General features: G+C 36.1%; 1 protein-coding gene across 1 annotated transcript; it reads left to right on the top strand.

Annotated features, from left to right (window-relative positions):
• Window positions 1-9,745: 9,745 nt before the first annotated feature.
• On the top strand, window positions 9,746-16,380 carry LOC149627435 (uncharacterized). The gene is made up of 2 exons (XM_089852146.1): window positions 9,746-9,874; window positions 13,460-16,380. Exon 2 carries the CDS (start codon window positions 13,490-13,492, stop codon window positions 13,880-13,882), a length of 393 nt encoding a protein of 130 aa, XP_089708272.1. The 5' UTR covers window positions 9,746-9,874; window positions 13,460-13,489; the 3' UTR covers window positions 13,883-16,380.
• The last annotated feature ends 6,966 nt before the right edge of the window (window positions 16,381-23,346 follow it).

Here is a 23,346-nt window from a genome sequence, read left to right as displayed (position 1 = left end):
AAATATTAGAATAAGCTAGTCCTAAGAAATGTTAAATAATTTAGATTTTTAAAATCTTTGGGTTATTTTTAGGATGCTTCACTGTGCAGGTAGAATTAGTAGATTATTTCCCTCTAAGCTCATATCAATAACCTTTCACTTAAAAAGACACCATATCAGCTTAAAATGTGTAAAGTAAAGCCCAAGGTGTTTATTCGCACCATTCGAACAGATTTATATTAAAAACACTATTTCCGTTTAAAAAAACAATTTAATAAGGGCCAATTAACGCCTAAAGGTGTGTCTACGTACCAGTGAATCACAATTTCCTTAAAAAATACCTTAAAAGAGTCAACTAGCACCTTTTTACGAAGAAAACACCATTTCATTTAAAAAACACTCCAAAAAGAGTGTATAAACACCTCAAAGTATTTCCGAACACCCATGAAACACCTTTTTTTTCTAACAGTATACTTAAAAAAAATTCTCACAGTTCGATTAATACTTTGAAACTCGTGACGAGCTTTTATAATGAACTAGCTGTTACCCGCGGCGCCGCTCGCGTGTAATAAGAACTTCCATGACAATGATATAAAGAATGGGTAGATTTTACTGATGACTAATATTTTTGAAGCACCCTAGGAGAGAAGGGCCTCGACGTTGCCCGTCAGCCCGTCGGGACATGTTATATTACTTTTCATGCGGACATTATTCCATAAAGAAGGGATTTTAAATTTCTGGCCGCCATTTAAAAAGATGGCTACAAATTGAACCCAAAAGACGATTCAGCCCGTCTATAGGTTGAAGGACCTTGTTGCATAGAGAAGATTTTTTACATTTCTGGGCGCCATTTATTAAGATGGCGGCGGAATGGAAAAATCTTTCTTGGTACGTGCTTACTACTTATGAGTAACGTTACTGCAAAGTTTCAGACTTTTAGGGCAAGCGGTTTGGCCTGGGCGTTGATTATCTGTCAGTCAGTCAGTCAGGACTTTCTGAACACCGACATCCAAGGTAATTTAATGGGACATATGGTCAAGTTCTATCGTACTTGTTTACGGCAGCTTTGATCATTTCGAATTAATAACTCTGAGCCAAAACAGTCTAATTCAAGCCTTTCACACCTGCATTTTTGTTTATCTCATTGTCACTTTTCCTTGCTATTAAAGATATCACTTTAAAATTTGGACCAAAAAAATAGTAACCATAATCTGTAGAAGAATTTCTTCTATCACTACTTAATTTTCATTTCACATATCTCCATTGTCAAACTGAAAATGTGAGTCTCGAAGTTGAATTACTCGTAAAACAGGATATCACGACCATAGAATAATAACAGAAGGGAATAACAGAAGTAATATTGATCATAAAAAGACTTTCGATATGAGGTTTATTTTCGCGCAAATTTGCAGACAAATGAAACTCCTCTTCCATTGAAGGTAATTTAATTTAGAAGTGTTATTAAATATAAAAGATAAGAATATCACAAATTTAATAATAATAATCATAATTTTCAATTAATACAATTAAATCTTTTTTAAATTAAATTTTGATTCAATATATTCAGTTCAGGCTTAAAACGCCTTTCTATTTTACACTTTTCTCTCTTGGTTTAAATTTCATTTTTTAAAAAACATTTTGCGCGTTACTGTGTTTACCTTTTAGACTTAATTTTTTCATTTCAATGCTTTTGAGGAGTTGATTTCCTCATTTTCTGTAATTTTGTATTAAATAAATTTTAAGAAGTGAAGTTACAACTTTTGATTTGTATGAGCTTTAAAATAAATTTAATAATGCTCTGAAATGACAAAGAAATACTTGGAGAAGCTTTAAAGTGAATTTAATTACCTCATTTAAAATTGTCGATATAATTAAAAATTATTTTGATACCAAATAAATTATCAAGCACTTAAAATACCCCTTTATGTCAATTTTACTTTGCATTTTTATTAACTTTTTCTTCAAGTTATTACAATATTCCATTCCCATAATGCCATAGGAAAAGCAAACCGCATATTGGAGTTCCCTCGCGCTAAGAATCTCCGCAAGCGGCAGTGTGAGTCGACTAGCCTCCCGCGTGTAGCGAAGAAGAGCTCCATCTGGCGTTGCCTCTTGACGCGAGGGAACTAGCCTAATATTGCGGCCCCTCCCCTGTGCGTTAGTTTCTCTGCAAGCATTTAACGAAATGGTCCATTAAGGAATTTGAGAATTTAATTGCTAGCCTTTAATATTTTTTTGGGGGTTTGTACTTCAAAGCCTCGTAAAATTTCGTATAACAATTGTATATTGTGGAGTAGCTCTGAGACTGGTCTATGTGGATTATGGTTTTTACGAAAAGCCCAAGACTATTCGCTATTTTTCTTCGCTTTTCATCAAAGGAACGATTTTGCGTACGTCTTTAGTAGATCTTGAAATAAGACCCTTTCTCGGTTTTTTTCGACTACATCTTCTTGACATGAATGCCGCTGGCTCTTCACCAAACTCAAGCCGCTTCCCTGAAAATCCACTCTCCATCCACCTCCCGGAAGTTTCAAATTCTCCTCGCATCCTAGATCCTCTATCTTTCTCTCTCTGTCGCATCGCCTTCTCGGATTCCTTTGCCCTAATTCTGATTCGGAAGCTCTTTAAACTCCCTTAGTTACCGCAGCGGCTGCCTGAAGATCTTACGACTAATATTGCGTCTTGTCGTTTTAAATATAGAAACGTTTCGAGCTTATGAATTCTTTAGCGAATTCATCGTTCATTCCGAAACTCCCTTCCTCCACCCCCATTCCAGCCAAAATGATTTTAAATAACCCTTGAGTGGAATCAAAAATTGGTGAATTTTAACGACCGTAGGTTAGAGCATAAACTTGCATAAGCAACAAAGGAAACAGAGAACCTGAATCAGCGGATCAAAAAATTGGCAGGAATCCTAAAATTCAGCGTTACCAGGGATAGATTTAATTTTAGAAGTAGGAATGGAGTCTAACGGTTATTATTTACTTCAATCCGACTCATAGCCCAGTATAGAGTCCCTCCCTCGAACACGTAACGAAAAGTTTAAATTATCTTATTGGCTCACGTTTTGATGTCGTTACTAACGGGGACGGCGAAAAATACGTAATTCCTTTTTACCTCTGTCGTTACGACCCGCCTCTTATTTCATACCCCTCAGTCTCAGGGAAGGGGGAGCAGGACTTTGACCCGCGCTTAGATGACTATGTTCACCATTCCTACTTCTAAAATTAAATCTATCCCTGGCGTTACTAAATAATAATACGCTTCTAAACCTTGGTTCAATAAATAGTCCTAAATTAAAAATTAAGACTTAAAGGTAAACGGGGTCGCTTCAACGCATGAGTAGAGGCAATTTAAAAAATCACCAAGTTTTGACTCGGATCTTCGCTAGAACAAAGTCGTTTCCCCTCATGGGTAATTATAATCTTTCTGGTGACAGACCCTTTGACTTTAAAGTCGTCCACCTGTGAAGCGCGTCTTAGTAAATTTATACGAAGACATAAATTCCACACTCTTTGATCTTTTGCCAAGATTAAATTAAATTTCTGGTTAAAACGTCTAGCATTCCTACTGGAATACTAGAATAGTCGTTTTTAAATAAATAAATACATTTTAATTAAATTAGAATTCAATATGACCTTTGCAAATTAAATTTATTCCAATCTCAAACAAGCGCAAAATTTATAGTTTTCATTCATGTTTGACTTTGAGTTTCCACATTTGAAATGGCTTAGAAACTTGTCGGACTTAATTGTAAGTATGTGCATGCTAAGACCATTAAAAGTAGATGGACTCTAATGACAAGCTAAAGCCCCCGGAATTCTAATGGCATCGCCTATCAATGCCCCTAGCGGGAGAGTCCAAAAACTTTTCGACTCTAGGATCATGGCTCTGGTTTGAGTGGGAAAAAATTCAATATTGGTCTCGGCGTGGCGCTAGAGAGTCACTGCCCAAAAAGAACCACGCACCGTATCTCCATTGCAGTCCATCTGTTTTTAATGATCTTAGGCGTTTGTATAAGGCATAACATTTAACATCACGTAACAACGCTTTTCGTAGTTTCAAATATTTGTTAATGCCAAACTTGAGCATAATAAGTTATTTTTTATTACTATCAATCAATAATTTTCGCAAGTTGGAAAACAAAATAGCCATACAACCTCACCTGCCATGACAACGCAGGGGTGTTCTGAATGGGAACGTCTGATTCACTCATGACTGGTGAAGGCTGCAATAAGACTGCTGGTTGCGATGCCATAGTAAGAGGGTGATGTCATTACCGTATCATTTTCTTCTAGGTTTCTGCAAAGATCTTTTAAACAAAAGCATTTAAAGGTATTTATACTAGCAGCAAAGGCATCTGGCGTTGAACATCAGAACGTTGACCCGAAATGATAATTTTATAAATTTTCGGGACGGCATTTTAAAAGACGACGGGCTTATCGAATCCTAAAAGCCATAAGCCTCGTCTATAGTATACAGGAAACTACATATTAGTGAAATCAATTGAATCGCGAGGACGTTATTTCATAAAGAAGGTTTGTTTTACATTTCAGGCCGCCATTTTTCAAAATGAGGTGGATTGGAAGAAAAAAGTCTTTCTTGGTGCGTGATTTCTACTTAATAGTATTATCTGGGAAAATTTGCAGCTTCCTAGGTAAAGCGGTTTGAACTGGGCGTGGTTTTACAGTCAGTCAATCAGTCAAGACTTTGCTTATACATATAGATATTATACTATACGGTAGTGCATTATTTAGTGTCCATCCGTTTTTAATTTCGCGCGTTCATCATAGATGGCGCTCAAGCTGATAGATTTATACGGGATCTTTCGTGTTTAGTGTTTATCCCTCCTTCAACTCGCTTCTGTGACGTCACACTAGACCTGCGCAACTCTGCTTGGCGAACGCTGGCATAGGAATCAGGGCGCGAGCTTTAAAATTTTGTAAATATAACCTTAATTATTTTTTAAACTGCGGTAAATTAAAGAATTGAAATATGAGTTTGTTTAGTTACGATTTACTGATGTTACTTGAGGAAAATATAATTTTTTTGAACTAAAGTTGATGGAAAATTGACAAAAACTTATTAGACTATATGGAATTAACATTCAAGGTTTGCCGGAAAAACCGTTGCCAGCCGTGTTGCCGAGCAAATTTTAATATTTTCTCGCTGGAGCCATCTTGTTCTACATTCGAGTTTTGATGATAATCTCCACGATTGGCTGCCTAATGCTCAACGTATAAGTTCTCAGATCGTGGTTTCCCTCTAGTTCTGGTTTTTTACTCTCTCATTTTTTCGCGACTTTTCTGTTAATCTTTATTTTCAAACAACTGTTTGTCCAATCGTTATTCTTTTAATGGTTTTCGAATATTGATAAACCGACAATTATGTTTCTGCTGATTTGAGTTTCATAATTTAAACTTTTTCATGCAATAATTACTCTTTAAATAAGGTGATTTTTCCCGATGCACTTTGGGTGCGGTAAATAGTTCAAAACGCAGCAGATGCGCATGATTCTGCCACACAAAGTACTACGATCCTACTGGAGACGTGCTTAAACATTGTTTATATTCTAGCCGGGAAAAAATTTCGATCCAGCATTTAATGAATGATTTATCGACTACTTCTCCTTTATGCTAGCTCAGTCATATAACGGGTTTTACTTGTTCATGTTATTATCGAATTGTGTTGAATTATAAGGTCGGTCATGCGTAGTTGACGAGAATCGCCTAATTCCTCCGAGGTTATGGCATAGTATGTAGGTGAAAAGCATACGTATGACGTTATCCGTTAGTGGATTCCACGAAACCGAAGCGGCGGTTGCATCAAGAAGTTTCCTTCACTGACCCAAAATTAGCTCAATCTAATCAAGAACGCGACCAGAAAAAGCGCCAAGGGCGAAAAACCTTTGGTCGTTGTCGGTTAACTAGGTAGATTCCGCTACACGTCTCAGCGCCTACTTTATTAAAGAGAATACCAAGAACCAATTGTGTACAAGGTCAGTCTTAAAACTGCTCTAAAAAAGAGTAGGTCAAAACATCATGCAATTCTAATCACACTAGCTCTCAATATTGGTGTTCTATTTAACCTTATTCTAGTAAATCACCTCTGATTTTATGAAAAGGCGAGATAGGTTTTCTAGACACAATTCAAAGATAATTAAAATATTTTTCAACATGCTTTTGAAACATGAATTACTGTTTTATATTTAATTAGTCTAGATAGATCCCGAGTTATTGTAGGTGCCAATGGCGATAACCATGAGGACTTTTAGAGCGAGTAATCGAAGTTTTTCTCAGTGACCATAACAGGCAGCTTTAGAGGTTTGTTCAGATGGTTTTACAACACGATGACACACCTCAAACGTTGTCCATCTGAGACTTGGGTGACAGGAGAGCGCCAGGAACATCACATTTTCTTGCGTATTAATCAGCTATAGCAGCGGTAAAAATGAATGAACAGTATAATGCTGCAACGGAGCTTATTAATTTATATAGACAATGTTTGTAGAAAAACGCCAATGCCAATGTGAGGTTTCAATTCAAAAGAACTATTGAGTTTCTGGCCGTGTTTTTCATAAAGGCGGCACTGCATGTACCGGGAGACAGAGAAAACTGTCATGGATATTAAGAAACCTAGTAAGGAAGCATGTGGGTGGATTGCCTAATATTATCGCGACTTTTGGGACCATCATTTATGTTTTACGGAAGAAAAAAACACGCGTGGTCGGGGCATAATGGTGTGTTTTCACTGTGACTTTTTTCGGCTCAGAGAAGAAATGTTATTTTCTCCAATCCCGTATACTTAGTACTGGCGATCTCTTTATGATTAAGCGATACGTTCATGTACAAGTATTTGATCAATTAGTAGAAGAATATGCATATATTCAATGAGCCACGCATTACGTTTGAAAGAGTAAAGTTTTAAATTTCAAAAATTATTTGAAATATATTTGTAAAGCTTCTTGCGCCTAGGTAATGACGTAGAAAAATCATGTAATAATGCCCTCACAATCGTTTTTAGCAAAAGGTACGTGTCAATGTTAGACGCTCAAGATGTGTGTGTCCTTGGAGTAGAAAAGTTTCATTCTGGAGTAGAATACTTTATAGCGCTATAACGTAATATTTACCCATACTACCCCGGTTTTTGGTTGAGCATTAGCTTAGCCATAAGGACTTCTATTTACAATAGTTTGGCCACAAAAATATTTCCACCGAAAGATGTCTGCACTCGATGAGGTCAAACGAAGAAAACCAGCCTATGATTTTAAAGGGCTACTGATGTCCCCAAGTCAGAGGCAAACATTTTTCTTCCAATGTCCAGCTTCCCCCCTCGGTTCAAGCACAAACCACTTTCATTTCACAGCCTCATTAACAAAAATTTTAAATTTAGGTGTTACTTGTAGTAGAACTCGGCTTTTGAAACCTATGTGGTGGATTTAAGAAACGTAAATGTTTGAATTTTGGGAAACAGTTTTGTTTTCATATTTTTCAATTTTACCTCCAAAAGCATCTAAGTGAAAACCCAGCATGTAAGCGAGCACCGGTTTTTTTCACTCCCACATTTTCTCCATCCTCTCTTTGGCTGCAAGATTATTCTTACACAGGTCTGGGTTAAGTCCAAGGAAGGGGACCGTTTCGTGCTAGAGGTCATTTATCGACGCCTTCATGTCAGGGACCGCTAATGAAGAATAACGAGAAAGAGCAGCGTGCTTCTTCCGACCAGTTTCAAATAATTCGATTCGTAATACCCTACAAACGAGAGATGTGGCCGCGCATTTCAAGTGCCCTACTTACCAACGGCTATTGGGTCCTTGCGGTATAAACTACAAGCCTGTACTTTTCCCTATGCCCTAAGACCTATTTCATTTCTGTCCAGAAGGCCATACAGAGTTAAACCAGCCCTGAATAAAAATTGCGAAATTTGTAATCTGCTGGGATGGGAGCTGATTACGGTAATGTAAAATAGGATATACGGAGGTAAAAGACGAAAGTTCCTGGTCACTAGATTTTCAGTACGTCATAAAAAAATCATCTACTTTTTCGACACAATTATTGTATTGACTTTATCTCCATATTTCAATCACCGCTGTATGATATTGTTTTAAGATCAAGTGAAAAACCAATCTTTATGCAAAGATTTCAATCTAAGTTTCTTTTTAAGTCTTTAAAGTTGTATTAGCACAGTTTTTCTTAAGCTTTTCTAATTTGCGACTCATCTTTTGTCAACTACAGTAATACGACACATTACTTTTCACGTCAATTAATTTTTAGGTTTCAGACAACTTTTCGTGACAATCTTTTTATTTGGTTTTGTTTTATAAGTCAAAAAATATTTGTGAACATTCATTTTAGTAGGCTGTAATTCTTTTTAACAGTGAAAATATTTGTACGCCAAAAACGACTTAAAAATACCTCAATTTAACATTCAGATTTAAAAATTGATTCGATAATATCCCAACACATTTTTTTTTGAAAAAACAGGAATCGTCGATTATCGTTGCTAATGTCAAATTTCAAGGCACGCTCCGGGTCGAATAAAATTTATTAGAGAAAGGCCGATACCGATAACAATATCGGTTTCGGTACATCGGTATCTGTTTAAAATTGTATCGGAACATCAATAGAGATGGGCCAATATCGATGCCATAATGGTATTGGTACCGATATTTGGCTAAACCGATATATCGGTATCGATTTAAACTGGTATCGGCTCATCTCTAAAATTTATCGAAAGATTTGATAAAATTTGCGCGCGATGTGACAATCGTGGCGCGAGACACCGAGCGTGACACAAGAATTAACAATAAGGCAGGGAGTTACGCTAATGGTTCTAGGTACTTATTTAAAATTATATATGAAATTTAAAACTAATTGTAATTTTAAAATAATTCTGCGTTATTTCTTGGATGTTTCATTATGCAGATTGATCTTATAATTAGTAAAAAAAAAAAACGATGAAATTCCTTTCATTTTCCTTTTCACCTTCCCCTTAAGTTGGTTAACCCCCCTCTCAAAGTCGAACGCAATTGGGAAGTATCGAATTTGTAGAGAGGTAAAGGTTTCCATAATTAATGCAAAATGATGCACAAACTCGAGTTTTTACCTCTCCGACTGACGATGACGTTAAGGAGAGGTATTACACTGGACGAGTCTGTGTGTCTGTCACCGCTTTTGATGTTGGCAATTCGCAGCAAACGCGTTCGCAGAAAGTATATTTTGGCTCTACTGCCATCGTCTGGATTAAGACATACGCGGCGATCGGCTATGGTTACGGGAAACGTCTAGCCTCCCTTTGGCAGGGCTTCCACCAAAGGATCACGCAATTGCCTGTTTTCTTATCATTTATTGTGAATCAATCGCCATACATACCCAAAACCTCCAAAAATTGTTAAAGAGGCATACGCTAGAATTCAAACGTCAACAATAGCTATGTTTGATATGATTTTAGGAATGATGTTTCTTAAAACGACTAAAATAGAATTAAGGTAAACTAATGATGATTAATATAATTAATATCAATTAAATTCCGTTAATTATCTAAAAAAACCTCTTAATTGCGTCTCGACTCGGAGAGGTTAGCTTTTGTTTCCCAACTTGTTGAAAAAATGACGAGTTTGAACTCTCAATACACTAGGATTGAATATGTTATGTTTTAACATCATAAAATAAAAAGTGTACCCGTTCGGTTTCTTAGAATTACAATTGAACGCGTAAGGAGGATGCAGATAAGATAACTTTTTATTAACATCCTTCCTTATCTGACGCCTCTACATTTTGAAACGAAATAAGAAACGCTCTTTTGTTTTCTGTAAAACCCAAACACTATTTAATTTTACATCAAACTAAACGCAAGGTGTTTATAATTTCCGAATTGAATATCATAACCAATTAAGGTAAGACCAAAGATCGCTTATTATTTCTCCCTCTTTACGTGTTGTGTTGTAGTAAAGTCCAAAGGAGATATTTATACAAACTTTTATGTGAATAAAATTTTATTTAAAGTCCACGCATTCGAAAGTTCAATCGAGCTTGATAAAATGGTAAAAGTAAACGCTGATCAAAAGTAATTAAAGTAGTGTTAATGAAGTACGATTGATTATTATATTCATTATTTTAAACGTGTACGAAAGTAATTTTCAGTAAAAATTTTGCTGTAACTGGAAATAGTCTGTTGTTCGAAACAGAGGTAAACTAAATTTATTAACGAAGACTGTTCTCTACATAAAGGTTTTTGCATTTTTCATTAATTTTCACCTCTTTATATAAATCGCAACTTCAGGTGCCACTATACTTACGAATTTAGCTTTTCAATTGCATTGCATGGTGCATTTCAGAAAATGATACGTCGAAAATATATTGAATAAAAGGGATTTTATCGTGTCTTCTTGATCAATATTTTACTTTGCATTTATTCATATTTAAAAAAACCGATAGTAAGGCCGTCAAAATTGAAAAATCGTTTTAGTTTCTTGATGAAAAGGCTATTCGTCAAAATGAAAAAAGAAAAGTTTTAAAACTTATTTCGTTAGATTCCGAGTTTGGATTATACAGGGTGTTATTGAAAAGCCCATCAATAATGAAGGAACGTGTTTATTGCGCCCAACTGAGTGGACAGCGTCGAAGAACATGGGGTGTACAACATTTGGTTACGGAGATATGGCCCCCAAACATTGGCCCCGAAAACAAGGAAATATCCAACAATGTAGAGTACGACTTTAATCCGAGTTACCAGCTTGTTTAGGGCTATAAGACAATTTCAATAGCCTTCAATCTAAAACGTTTTGTACCTTTACTCAGCAGAAGGGCATGAAATGTGTAGAAGTATGCTTACGACGGTAATGTCAAGCCAGTCCCAAGTTTCAGGATGTTTAATTAATTAATTAACGTACAAGAGCGCAGTCTGTGATGCTAAAGACTTGACAGGGATCCAACAATGAATCCGAAAATATTTCGTATGTAATAGGTGCTGCATGGAAGATCTTCAAACACTATGAAACTTGTGATTGGCTTGACATTACCGTCGTAGGCATACTTCTATGCATATTATACCCTTCTGCTGAGCAAAGGTACCAAACCGTTTTTAGATTGAAGGCTATGAAAATTGTCTAATAGTTCTAAACAAGCTGGTTACTCAGTTTAAAGTCGTAGTCTTCATTGTTGGATATTTCCTTGTTTTAGGCCCCAATAAACACACTCCTTCATTATTTATGGACTTTTAAAAAACACCCTGTATTGCGGCTAATTCTATATGAGACTGCAATTTTGGGGGCGAATATTAATACTTTCGTGTCTTCTATATTCTGAAACGAAAGATAATTCAGATTGTAAATAACAGTCTTCGCAAAATTAGAAAAAAAGATTTTTAAAAATTTTGGATTGCAAATGCTTTTTTCGACTACCCTATTCCTAGTAACAATGTGTAACCCCTTAATTTGGTAACAAAAATATCTGAACCCTCTCATGTTTTTCTCCTTATTTTTGATTGAGAAAAACTGTAACTAGTTTAATAGTGTCTCTCCATAACAATAGTTTTTTTCTCTGAACCATTTGAAAAATATCCCAACTATGCTTGCAAACCCTTTTTGGCCGTGGGAAGGTTAACAGAAAATTGCTGAGAAATGCTTTGTGTGATCATTAGTTATTTTACGAGGTTCATGTTAATTAATTCGTTTTGTTATATCTTCATTACTCCCTCAACCTCTCCTTAATTGTAGCATTTATTAACCCCTACTCTAAACCCGTAAACAGTCCCAAAGATGGTTATTCTTACGTTTCTAACATAACTAAATTAAATATCGAATTGAAAGATTTGAGAAACCAATTTTTTTCAATTCAAGACACCTACGAATATCGCTCCACCATTTGTAGCTTAAAATTAATAACAATTAACCAAATAATACAGAGAAGCGACGCAATATTTCTAAATAACTTTTATTAGGCAAATTCCTATGTGAAGTACTTTTAGACAATATAACATACTATCCAGTAAACTTCAACTTAGGAAAAACTCGTACGTTTTTTGTAACGAATATTATTGATTCCCCGATAGATCGACAATTTTAACAAAATAGATTTTAAAGCTACATTTCCAAACCTCGAGTTAAATCTTAAAACTTTTAGCTCCAAAATAATACCCTCCCCAATAATTTGAAACCCGCTCTGATTGTGTTTGCCCATGCTGCATTTCGAGGCGTGTGAATACCACTTTTTGGTATCGAACCGGTAACCGAATACCAAAAATTTTTCCTTATCCAATACCGAATCGAAAAGTTCATTCCAAATGGAATACTGAATAGTTAGGCCTTGATATTTTTTTTACTAACCGATAAATCTCGAATAGTTAACCCTAATACTCGCGAATAGTTGAGCCTAGTATTCGCGAGTATTAGGCTTAACTATTCGCGATTAATCGGGTAGTAACCCCAGTTTTCGTGAATAGTTAATACAAAGCAAGGAGGAAAACAACTAGTAGCTCCTAAATTTCAAAATACCTCTCATAATTGATGGTCAAGTATTTTTAAAATATACCTAGGCACTTGCTGGTAGCTTTAGATGGCAAACCAAAAAAATTGGGAAGATATTTATTAAAATAAGGTGGGTCTCGCTAGTGCCAACGACCTAAATATTAGGCTTGTGCGAGTACTCGATAAGCAACTTTTGAAAGGCTCGACAAGTTTTCGAGCCTCGGAAAAAAGCTCGATAAAAGCTCGAGACCAAGGCTTAAGGTTATCGAGGTTCAGTCAGTGGTCTGTGAGATTCTAGATTAGGTTAAAGGTCAAGAATTACCATCTAACACAATCTACTGAATGTTGAGACGCTGCAGTGATGCGCTAAATAGGAAATTATTCTGGTTGGTTCCATTTTTGTAAGCCCACATTTGATTGGCTTTGAAGTTTTAGTTTAACTTTTATGTATAGGAAAATACGATTGTCAGTGCACGTAAGTAATTTCGATTAGTGAAAATAGGATTCAAGTTTAATTATAGTCAAATAAAAGTTTTATCTGATATATTTACGAATTAATAGGGTTTTTTCTTTACTAAGGCCAGTAATTGAAAGTAAAAAGGAATAGCATTCCAAATTAAGAGCTAAAATTGAAAGTCGTAAAGGCTCGCCATTGAAATTTTAGGCTAGATAAAAGCTCGAAACCAGATTTTGAACATGCAGCTTTAGGCTCGAAGCTCGATAACCGAAAAAAGCAAGGCTCGAGGCTCGCCTCGAACCCAAAAAATTAAGGCTCGCACAGCCCTACTAAATATATGGTAGGCGAACTTTAACCGAATATAGTCAATTCGGTATTCGATATTCGTATCGAATAGTGAAAATTAGCTTATCTAATGGATCGAATTATTTGGTTCGGTATTCGATCGAATTATTCGATTGAAACGGTTAACCGCACACCTCTAGCTGGATTCTTTTTTACGGTAAGATTCTCTTGACGAACACAATAAGTAATTTTTACTCTATAATTTCAATTAGCAAGTTTCAATCATATCATCGTAAGCCACCATGTCTGACACCATTATTGGTAAAGTAACGGCAGTCTATGATGGCGACACCTTCACACTATTGACGGACTCGGGTCAGGAAATAAAAGTTCGTCTGATCGGGGTAGATACGCCTGAAATCAAAGGCAACCAGCCATTCGCCATCGAAGCCAGGGACAGAACCAGAGAACTAATTCTGAATAAGAGAATAGAAGTGAAAACTTACAAAAAAGATAGATTCCGACGGACGTTGGGCTCCGTCTATCTCCAGGAAGGCAACCTATCAGTCATTCTGGTCAGGGAAGGACTGGCAAAAGTGTACAGGAAAAGCGGGGCGGAATACGGGCATATCAGAGATGACTTGGATGACGCCGAAGATGAAGCGCAAAAGAAGAAGCTTGGGATTTGGTCTTGATGGAATTAGATGCTTAAATAATCCATATAACCAGAGAGAATTTTATACATATGGAGTGGAAGAGTGAGGGTTGACGATTTTTTGGATTTTTTCAAAAAATTCAAAAAAAAATCTATTTTATTGATTTATATCCGTTTTTTTTTAATTTTATATAACTACTAGTTAGTAAATTACCAACGTTTAAACTTTTGAGTCAAAATTAACAAAAAGCAAACTAATCATGATATTTACTATTCAAATGCTTGTACAAAAAGACTAGCTTGACCGCTATTTCATTTCCTAGCCTTTCCAGCAAGACAAACTGGAGTTCTGGGAAAAATTTAAACTGAATTATGCCAAAACCATGATTATTTTTAATTACAGGTCTTTTCTAGTTAACTATTTCTTGGAATCCTAGACAACATTTTTTTTTAAAATAAAAATAAATACTTGATTTTATTCAAATAATTTTTTATAAAAAAAATCGCTTGATTTAAATAAAACAACCCTGGGAAGAGTAGGTATCAGGGGGTGCCTATAAGTTTCAATTTTCAACTTGATGTAGCTTGATGCAAGGGGGTAGACACTTGAGAACTCAGGTGTGCAATATGACTTGAACTCAATGTACTGTCAAAGCTGAACTCTGAGTTCCGAAGGATTTGAACTAAATGCACTGTCAAAGCTGAACTGTTTTGAACTCAGGTGTACACAGAGATCCAGAGCGTCTGCCCCCTCGGCTTGATGTTATAAGTGTCGTCTGCTAAAGCATTATTTTAACCTGCCTGTCGACTGCGGCTCGTGGTATGATAGTGTGTTATGACTTGAGTTCGAAGGCTAGTAATTGATAATCAGGATCAGTCAGGGATTTGGAAGACGTGGGAAAAAATTGGGGATAAGTCAGGGATTTAAATTAGTTTCTAAAAAAGTCAGGGATTTCGTTTGTATTGGTATATCAAACCATGCTTCGAGCAATGGTAATTAAGGTCAGGTGTGAAGTGGGCTCTCGTTAACACCTTAAAATGGTTAGGGATATTAGCAAAATTTTGTCAGGGATAACCTGGAAAGTTCAGGGATTTTCAATTTAAAAATTTCACTCGAACCCTGATTTATATTTTAGTACTTAAAAATCCAACCAACGTAACATATTATCAGAGAACTCAAGTTTCCATTCTCTAACTATAATAATTACGAGAAATCCACTCGCCGATAACCGCACATTAAAACATGAAAACATTTGCCTTCCACTCCTTATGCGTAAAATTCTCCGTGACATAGATATGTTAATCGTACTATGGCGAATTAGTCAGCCAATTACTTTTTTCTCGTACAATTTTTTTGCTAAAGTTAACTCTTTATATCCTAGTTAGTTCTATTTATATCCTAGTTAACTATATTTATATCCTAGTTAACAATATTTATATCCAAGTTAACTATATTTATATTCTAGTTAACTATATTTATATCCAAGTTAACTATATTTATATTCTAGTTAACTCTATTTATATACAAGTTAACTATATTTATATTCTAGTTAACTCTATTTATATCCTAGTTAACTCTATTTATATCCTAGTTAACAATATTTATATTCTAGTTACTGTTTATATTGCTAGTTATTTCTTATATTTTATTCATTAGTCTCATTTTATTCAATTTTTTAAATGCATTTTTGAGACCAATATTTCTACAATCATGATTAAAATAAAGAATTTTTCCGGTTATCTTATCAGTTAAATATCTTTTTCGTTTTGAAATGTCGCGGTTTTCCTTGAGTATATGATTATGTGGCTCGGAGTGTTAGATTAAATGACTAAATCTAATTTGACTGCTACGGTAGAATTATTTATGGTTACAAACGTTCTAAGTCATTTAAACTCTCATTAAAATTAAAGGATATTAACCGATTGAAAAATACGGAAAATCTGCAACCGCCTAATTTAACAAATTACTTTTTTACAATTTTATGGTATCATAAAATGAATTCTACTCTTTTTATTGCTCCATTTTCGCCTATTTTAAAATATTTTTAAGCCGAAATATGAAGATGACGTTATATTTGAAAATTGTTGTCCGAAAAATTGCTTAAAATTTTAACATTTTTAAGCATTACTCTCAGAAAGTTAATATAAAACTAAAACAAAATGAAGGCTTGGTGTTTATTGAGTTCAATTGTTCATTAAGGCAAGACCATTAATGACTAGGCCTACTAATTAACTGGATTTGTTATGCGACGTAAATCGTGTAGCTGTAGAAAAGCTGAAAGGTTATCTTGTAATCAAATATATCATCAACAATTTAAGTGTCTGCTGATTCTGTATTCATTTTTTAGTGCTGTTTACAAAAAAGAATAGGCGATGTTAAATCTGATATTCAAGAACAATGGAACCGATAAAGGGCGATGGAACACAAATTGTTATCATAATAGTTTTTTAATTTTAAAAGTATAATCTGAAATTTATTTCGAAACTAAATTTTGTTGTATTGACAATCAGTTTGTGATTCTCTCAAGCAAATAAAATTCCGACTCTTTTTTAATCTAATACAAAAAATTGATTTTTTTCCTTGAAAGACTGCTGATCTCCTTATAATGGTTTTTATGTTTTATTTAAATATTAATAACTTCTAAAAGTTCATTAAAATACAAGTTGGGAAAACCAAAATATTACCTCTCCGAGTCAAGAGGTCTACTAGTACAAAGTTATTTACCTAGATATGGAATTATTTCTCTTTTTTGAAGTAAAAATTTACGAAATATTGAAGCAGTATTCCAAGCATAGCGAATATACAGTAAAGCAGACGACATTTTACATCCAATAAGGATAAATCTTGGACACATGAAAATCAGTCAATGGCAAAAAGAACAGGAAATGAAGCCTACGCTTCAGCTGTTTACTCTTTATTCTGATAGCTACATTCGCAACTGGTTTGCAGTGTAAACACTATCGTCTCGTCTCACCTCACCTCAACAATATACTTAGTTTGCCAACATGAGTGTTAACATAGATAATAAACACAAGGATCAGAAGGTCGGGGGAGAGCTTGCCGCGCTTTGTACAAACTGGGTAGGTTCTACTTCCGGAAACCAGCGCATGCGTACGGCGAGTCATGCACGAAAAACGAGCAGGCAGACCTCGTCTGCGCAGAAGCGGAAGTCAACTGCAGAAGTTTGGCGTGCGGCCCCCCCGCACAAGCGCGGCAAAGAGAGATACACTACGGAAGGCATACCTTCCGATCCTTGTGTATACTATCTATGGTGTTAACGTTAAATAATACCAAAGCTAAATTGTAGCTAGACGCATTGATACTCAGTGCGCACTATAAAGAGAATAAAAACTCTGTAGCTTAGCCCTACTAATCTAATTGCCACCATGATCTTTTCTTCAATTATAAAATCTTAACCTGATTAACTAAGAGTGTATTTAACTTTCGGCTCACTCTGAACCGTTGATTTCTTTTCATTTCAGACACGAAAATCAAAACCCAAAGTTTACTTCACCTCTGGCCTCAATTATTTACTCTTTATTTCACTAAGCCTATTGCGGGTAATACTAGATATACCCGCCGGAGTCTAGATCTTAGCTTTCTTCGTGAAATCACTAAACCAAGGATTATTCTATATACAGATGTAGTATAGCTTAAGTAATATATAAACAGCCATTTCAAATAAAGATATTAAAATAAATTTTTGGATTATCAAAATGAAACAGAGCTTTAAAGCTACAAAAGTACTAAATGCATCATAATAACGAAAAATATTTCCACATATTCACTTTATATTATGGATAAAGGGAATATTATGATTCTGTAGGATTTCTTTACACATCAAAACAACGCGAATGTGCCCAAAACTGGGAAACACAACCTATCATACTTACGATAGTTTCGCACTTACCAACCGTTACCTCTCTAACTGAGACAATGACACAACAAACTGAATTTGTTATTTATCCTAATTCAACTCCTCTACTCCGTCTCTATTAACATCAATGCTCGACCTATTTTAACTTTCTAGAGTTTCCATGATTAGTAATACAGTGGGCTAAATGCTTAAATACTCGCTCTATATTAACTATGAAATGTGTACAGTGTACCGACTTTATTCGCAATCTTCATTACTCGTCCTATATAAACTTTGACTATATGGTTTTAGTTAGCACAGATTTTTCTTAAATAATTTAATAAATATAATTAATATTAAACATTTTCTTCGTTAGTTGTTCGCCTTATTGATCGTTACATCGTGTTGATAAAGAACAATTAAACATTCTTGAGAGACTTGACTAATATTGGCGTTTGAAATGAAGCATACGCCGGTTGCTTCGCCTCACTCAAATAGGTAGTATATAAGGGTGTCGAACTCCAGCTAAAAGCAAGAACAACCGCAATTGCGAAAACCTTTGGTGGTGATCCCACCTTAGGGAGGCTAGACGTTTCTCGTAACCCTAGCTGATCGCCGCGAAAGTCTTAAACCCAACGATGACGATGGAGTAGAAGCCAGGTGTGCAGACTGGTGTCCATGTGGAATGGACAAAAACAAAGACCAGAAGATGGTGGTGTTAGAAATCAGGTGTACAGACTGGTGTCCATGTGGGATGGACAAAAACAGAGACCAGAAGATGGTGGTGTTAGAAGCCAAGTGTACAGACTGGTGTCCATGTGGGATGGACAATAACAGAGACAAGAAGATGGTGGTGTTAGAAGCCAGTAAGTACAGACTGGTGTCCATGTGGGATGGACAAAAACAGAGACCAGAAGATGGTGGTGTTAGAAGCCAGTAAGTACAGACTGGTGCCTATGTGGGATAGACAAAAACAACGCCCAAAAGATGGTGGTGTTAGAAGCCAATGAATACAGATTGGTGTTCATGTGGAATGGACAATTGACTAGTCAGATGAAGTAATAGTGGTCAGTTGAATTGTGGATAACCTCAAGTTTTGAATTTTCCGGGAACTGTGAATGCGGTCCGGAAGTAGCGAACACATTTGCTTCGATTCGGAAACTGCGAACGCGGTCCCCTGGGGAGACAGACAGACAGACACACACGTCGAAATTAGAACCTCTCCGTGACATACGTCACTCGGAGAGGTAAAAAAGACAGTAGCGTACAAATTAACCATTGATTTTTTTTGCATCAAAACATTTTCTTTAGAATAAAATGTCTATTTATTTTAAAATTCTATTTAAATAATCCTTGGCGAAATCTTCAAGGAAACGACCGTTATGAAGTCATCAATCATTAATCAAAACGCGTCTTGGATTTAACCAAGACCTAAAAAGTATCGATAAGAACAAGGTTAATCACTTGACTGAATGCGCAGATATTGAAACTTTTTTTTAATTAAAACTTACATGCTTAAGAAAGTATGTTCCATCACCCTATTCCATTGAATAAACTTACTTTACTGGTAGTAATTTTTTTCCCTCTCAATAATTTGAAAAATTTACTTATCTCGGGTTTTCGAGCACAATTCCATTCCCCGAAAACATTTTATAACTACATTTATTATCACTTTTAAGAGAGTACGTGTATGACATTGTGTCGTTAATAGGTTGCTAACATATCCCCGTTCATGCCCTGAACGCTCCATAGTGAAACCTTTTGTTAATTTTAGTGCAAATTTCAACAATGGCACCACATTCAATAGGGACGTTATGATTTTTACTCTTGGTTAAACTGAATTATGTAATAGACCACTTTGACATGGAAAGACACGGGGGTAAAAGTTTTCCTTCCATCTCGCTCGAGTCAATGGAAAGATCATAAATAGAGCAGAGACGGCGAGGGGTCAAACCCCCCCCCGTATGTCCCGATACTGAGGATTGACATCTCTTTTTTTTTACGTACAAAGGGTCTATAGCAGCGGTACGACAGACAATGGTCAAACGGTTCTGCCATGGCGTTTCTATGGTTCGCAAGCAGTAGGGGCGTGCATGATATTCGTAATTTTTTGATGTTCTTTGTTGTAATTGTTAACTTAAGCGTGGTCGTAGCCTGAAAATTATGACTTGGTTATTTTGCAAAATAGCCTGCGTTCACCGAGTCGCGTGATCTACGACGCTGTGGCTCGACTCTGCTACTTAGTCTGTATATCTTCAGGAACAAGGATAATGTATTAACGGTTTTTAATGGAATATGGGATTTTTAAACTGGTCGCTGCGAATCTTCCTATAGTAAATGTAGTATTTCTAGTAGCGCCAGAGACTTCTGGTAGCCCTCTGTATGCATTTGGTAGAACAGTTTTATAGAAATTGAAATGGTAGAAGATATTTATAAAATAAGATTTGTTCGAATATTTAAACTTCAATTTGGTCGAATTATTTCGTAGTTGTCCTATTTCAAGGCGAGGAATGCTCTCAAAAACCATTACTATTTGCTGACCTTAAAAAGTACTATTCACACAGAATTCTCGAGCAGCTTAACGCGTAATTGAGTGGGCTATTGCCTTGGTGACAAGGTCAGCGAAAGACAAGGCATGAGAATGGCACAAGGCGTACTTCTATCAAGGGGGGTATACAACTATACATCCTCCTTGTTCGTATCGGGCGCAGCAGAGACTAAAGCAGACTACCCTAAATCGTTTTGTCAAATTTGTCATTGTTACCGTTACCGTCCGTTACGTGTAGTTACTAGTTATATGGTATTTTTCCACACGAAAACTCTTAAAAGTGATAATAAATGTAGTTATAAAATGGTTTCGGGGAATGGAATTGTGCTCGAAAACCCGAGATAAGTAAATTTTTCAAATTATTGAGAGGGAAAAGATTTACTACCAGTAAAGTAAGTTTATTCAGTGGAATAGGGTGATGGAACATACTTTCTTAAGCATGTAAGTTTTAATTAAAAAAAAGTTTCAATATCTGCGCATTCAGTCAAGTGATTAACCTTGTTCTTATCGATACTTTTTAGGTCTTGGTTAAATCTAGAGGTGTGCGGTTAACCGTTTCAATCGAATAATTCGATCGAATACCGAACCGAATAATTCGATTCGGTATTCAATCGAATAATTCGATCGAATACCGAACCGAATAATTTGATTCGGTATTCGATAAGCCCATTTTCACTATTCGATTCGAATATCGAATACCGAACTGACTATTCGGTTAAAGTTCGACTACCATAAATTTAGGTCCTAGGCTCTAGAGAGACCCACCTTATTTAAAAAAATTTCATCCCAATTTTATTTGTCTCCCATCAAAAACTACCAGCAAGTGCATAGGAAAATTTTAAGAAATACTTGACCACCAATGAGGAGGGGTATTTTGAAATTTAGGAGCTTCTAATGTTCTTCTCCTTGCTTTGAATTGACTATTGGCGAATATTAGGGTTACTACCCGATTAACCGAGAATAGTTGGCCTAGTATTCGCGGATATTAGGGTTAAATATTCGCGGTTACTAGTCTTAACTATTCGCGATTAATCGAGAAGGAAAAAAATTACCAAGGCCCAACTATTCGGTATTCGATTTGGAATAAACTATTCGATTCGGTATTTGATAAGGAAAATTTTTGGGTATTCGATAACCGGTTCGATACCCAAAAAGTGGTATTCGCACACCCCTAGTTAAATCCAAGACGCGTTTTGATTAATATCTGTTACTTCGGTCTTACTCTCAGTTATTTCGCAAAAAAAAAAAGAATTCGCTGGCAACCACAGAGGCAAGCCTATATGTTAGCTGTGGCATAGGGGCTAGCTACAGCTCCTCTATGCATTGTAAAGGGACCCACCTGTAAACAAGGCACATGCTTAGTGTGGCCATCCCTTCCCAGACAAAAGCTTAGTTATATTTCGTTATCCCTTGGGCTTAAGAAACAGTTGACCAGCCATTTTGTTATCCCTTGAACTTAAGAAACGGTTGACTAGCAATTTTGTTATCCCTTGAACCGTAAGTTTATAAGATATGTTCCATAAGTATTACTGATAGTTGAAGAACGACGCAAGAATTGGCCTCACACGTTTTCCAGCCCATCTTCCTACTTAGTGCATGATAAGCTTTTGACAGAACCTCACCAGCTGTCGCTTTACGAGAATAGACGTTCCGCTAGCGCCACTTCATTACAAGCTCTCGGTCACCTTGACAAATTTATGGTTGAAGTTAAGAAACGATTGAACAGCCATTTCGTTATCCCTTGAAGTTAAGAAAAGGTTTTTTTCAGTCATTTCATTATCCCTTGACGTTCAGAAACGGTTTCACAGCCATTTTGGTATCTCTTAAAAAGATTCATTTCGCCATCATTATTCCATTTTTTTTTGATTAATTTTAATAAATTAACGTTCTGTTCTCATTAATCCATTTTAATAATTATTATCCCTGAACTTAAGAAAACGTTTCCTAGTCATTTTGCTATCCCTTTATCTTACAAAAGGTTATCCAGCCATTTCCTTAGCAACACAAATGAATAATATATTGTAACATAAATGAATCATTAATTTATGTAAACAAATATTAATTTTTATTAAATAATTAATTTCTTGATCGACTTGCGTTAATCAATTTCTTCATAACTTAATGACATTTCGACGAATTTTTAAAGAAAATAACTAAATATTTGCCTTTCTTTAAGTTTCTGCCTGAAAGCATAGCCCACTCGATCCGCGCTCATGGACACAAGCGGCTCGCGCTATATAATAATAATTGACCAGGTCACGTCGTCTGCTAAATTTAGGAATTGGACAATTAAACTTTTTGAGTTAATGTCTGGACTCTGGTTACCCTTGAATTTTCTTAGTGGTCCCGTGGTTTTATTTTTAAACTGGTCATTTGCCCTGTGCCATCGCCTTATTTCCCACACTGGACAAGGAAGCATTTCTCATGAAGGATAATGGCCATCATTGTTGTGTAAGAGACAGCCTGGCACAGCGTGGGAAATAAAACGGTGGCACAGGGCAAATGAACAGTTTAAAAATTGCCTGAACCAGTTTAAAAATTAAATCGGAGGGGGGTCAGTGGTCCACTAAGAAAATTCAAGGGTTTCCAGAGTCCAGACATTAGCTAATATATTGTAATTATCCACTTCTTCAATTTAGCAGACGACGCGCCCTGGTCAGTGGTCATGGACCAGTTTATTTATTCCAGACCAAGGGGGGGTCACTGGCCCAATGTCCAGTTTTAAAAAGATCCTTATTTCCCACCCTGGCCTGGCAGCCCCGTATTTGTTTACCCTGCCCATAGCCCACGCGTAACACGACGCAAGTTGCAGAGCAGCGTCCGTGAGGATCGAGTGGGCTAAACCCTGCCTGGCCAAGTCAGCTGACTTAGGTGAAATATTTATTACTTCTATCATGAATCTATATAACGCTGTCTAACCTCTCGATAAGGTTTGGGCGGGGCTTAGCGAAAGGAGACATCAGTCACGTGTCTGATAGTGTTAGGAGCGGGAGAAGGGAGGGGGAGTCCGGGGGTGTGTAAATTCGAAACGTCACTTCCTCTGTCTCGTGATTGGCTATTAGAGGTACGCAAAACGCCTCAAGGGTAGGAGGGTAACAC

Source organism: Phalangium opilio, unplaced genomic scaffold (genome assembly GCF_054372755.1).
Source record: "Phalangium opilio isolate 3A_F unplaced genomic scaffold, DU_Popi_V2 ptg000105l_1, whole genome shotgun sequence".
Classification (NCBI taxonomy): domain Eukaryota; kingdom Metazoa; phylum Arthropoda; class Arachnida; order Opiliones; family Phalangiidae; genus Phalangium; species Phalangium opilio.
Note: the sequence above shows the minus strand (reverse complement) of the source record. Positions and strands in the feature narration are given on the sequence as shown.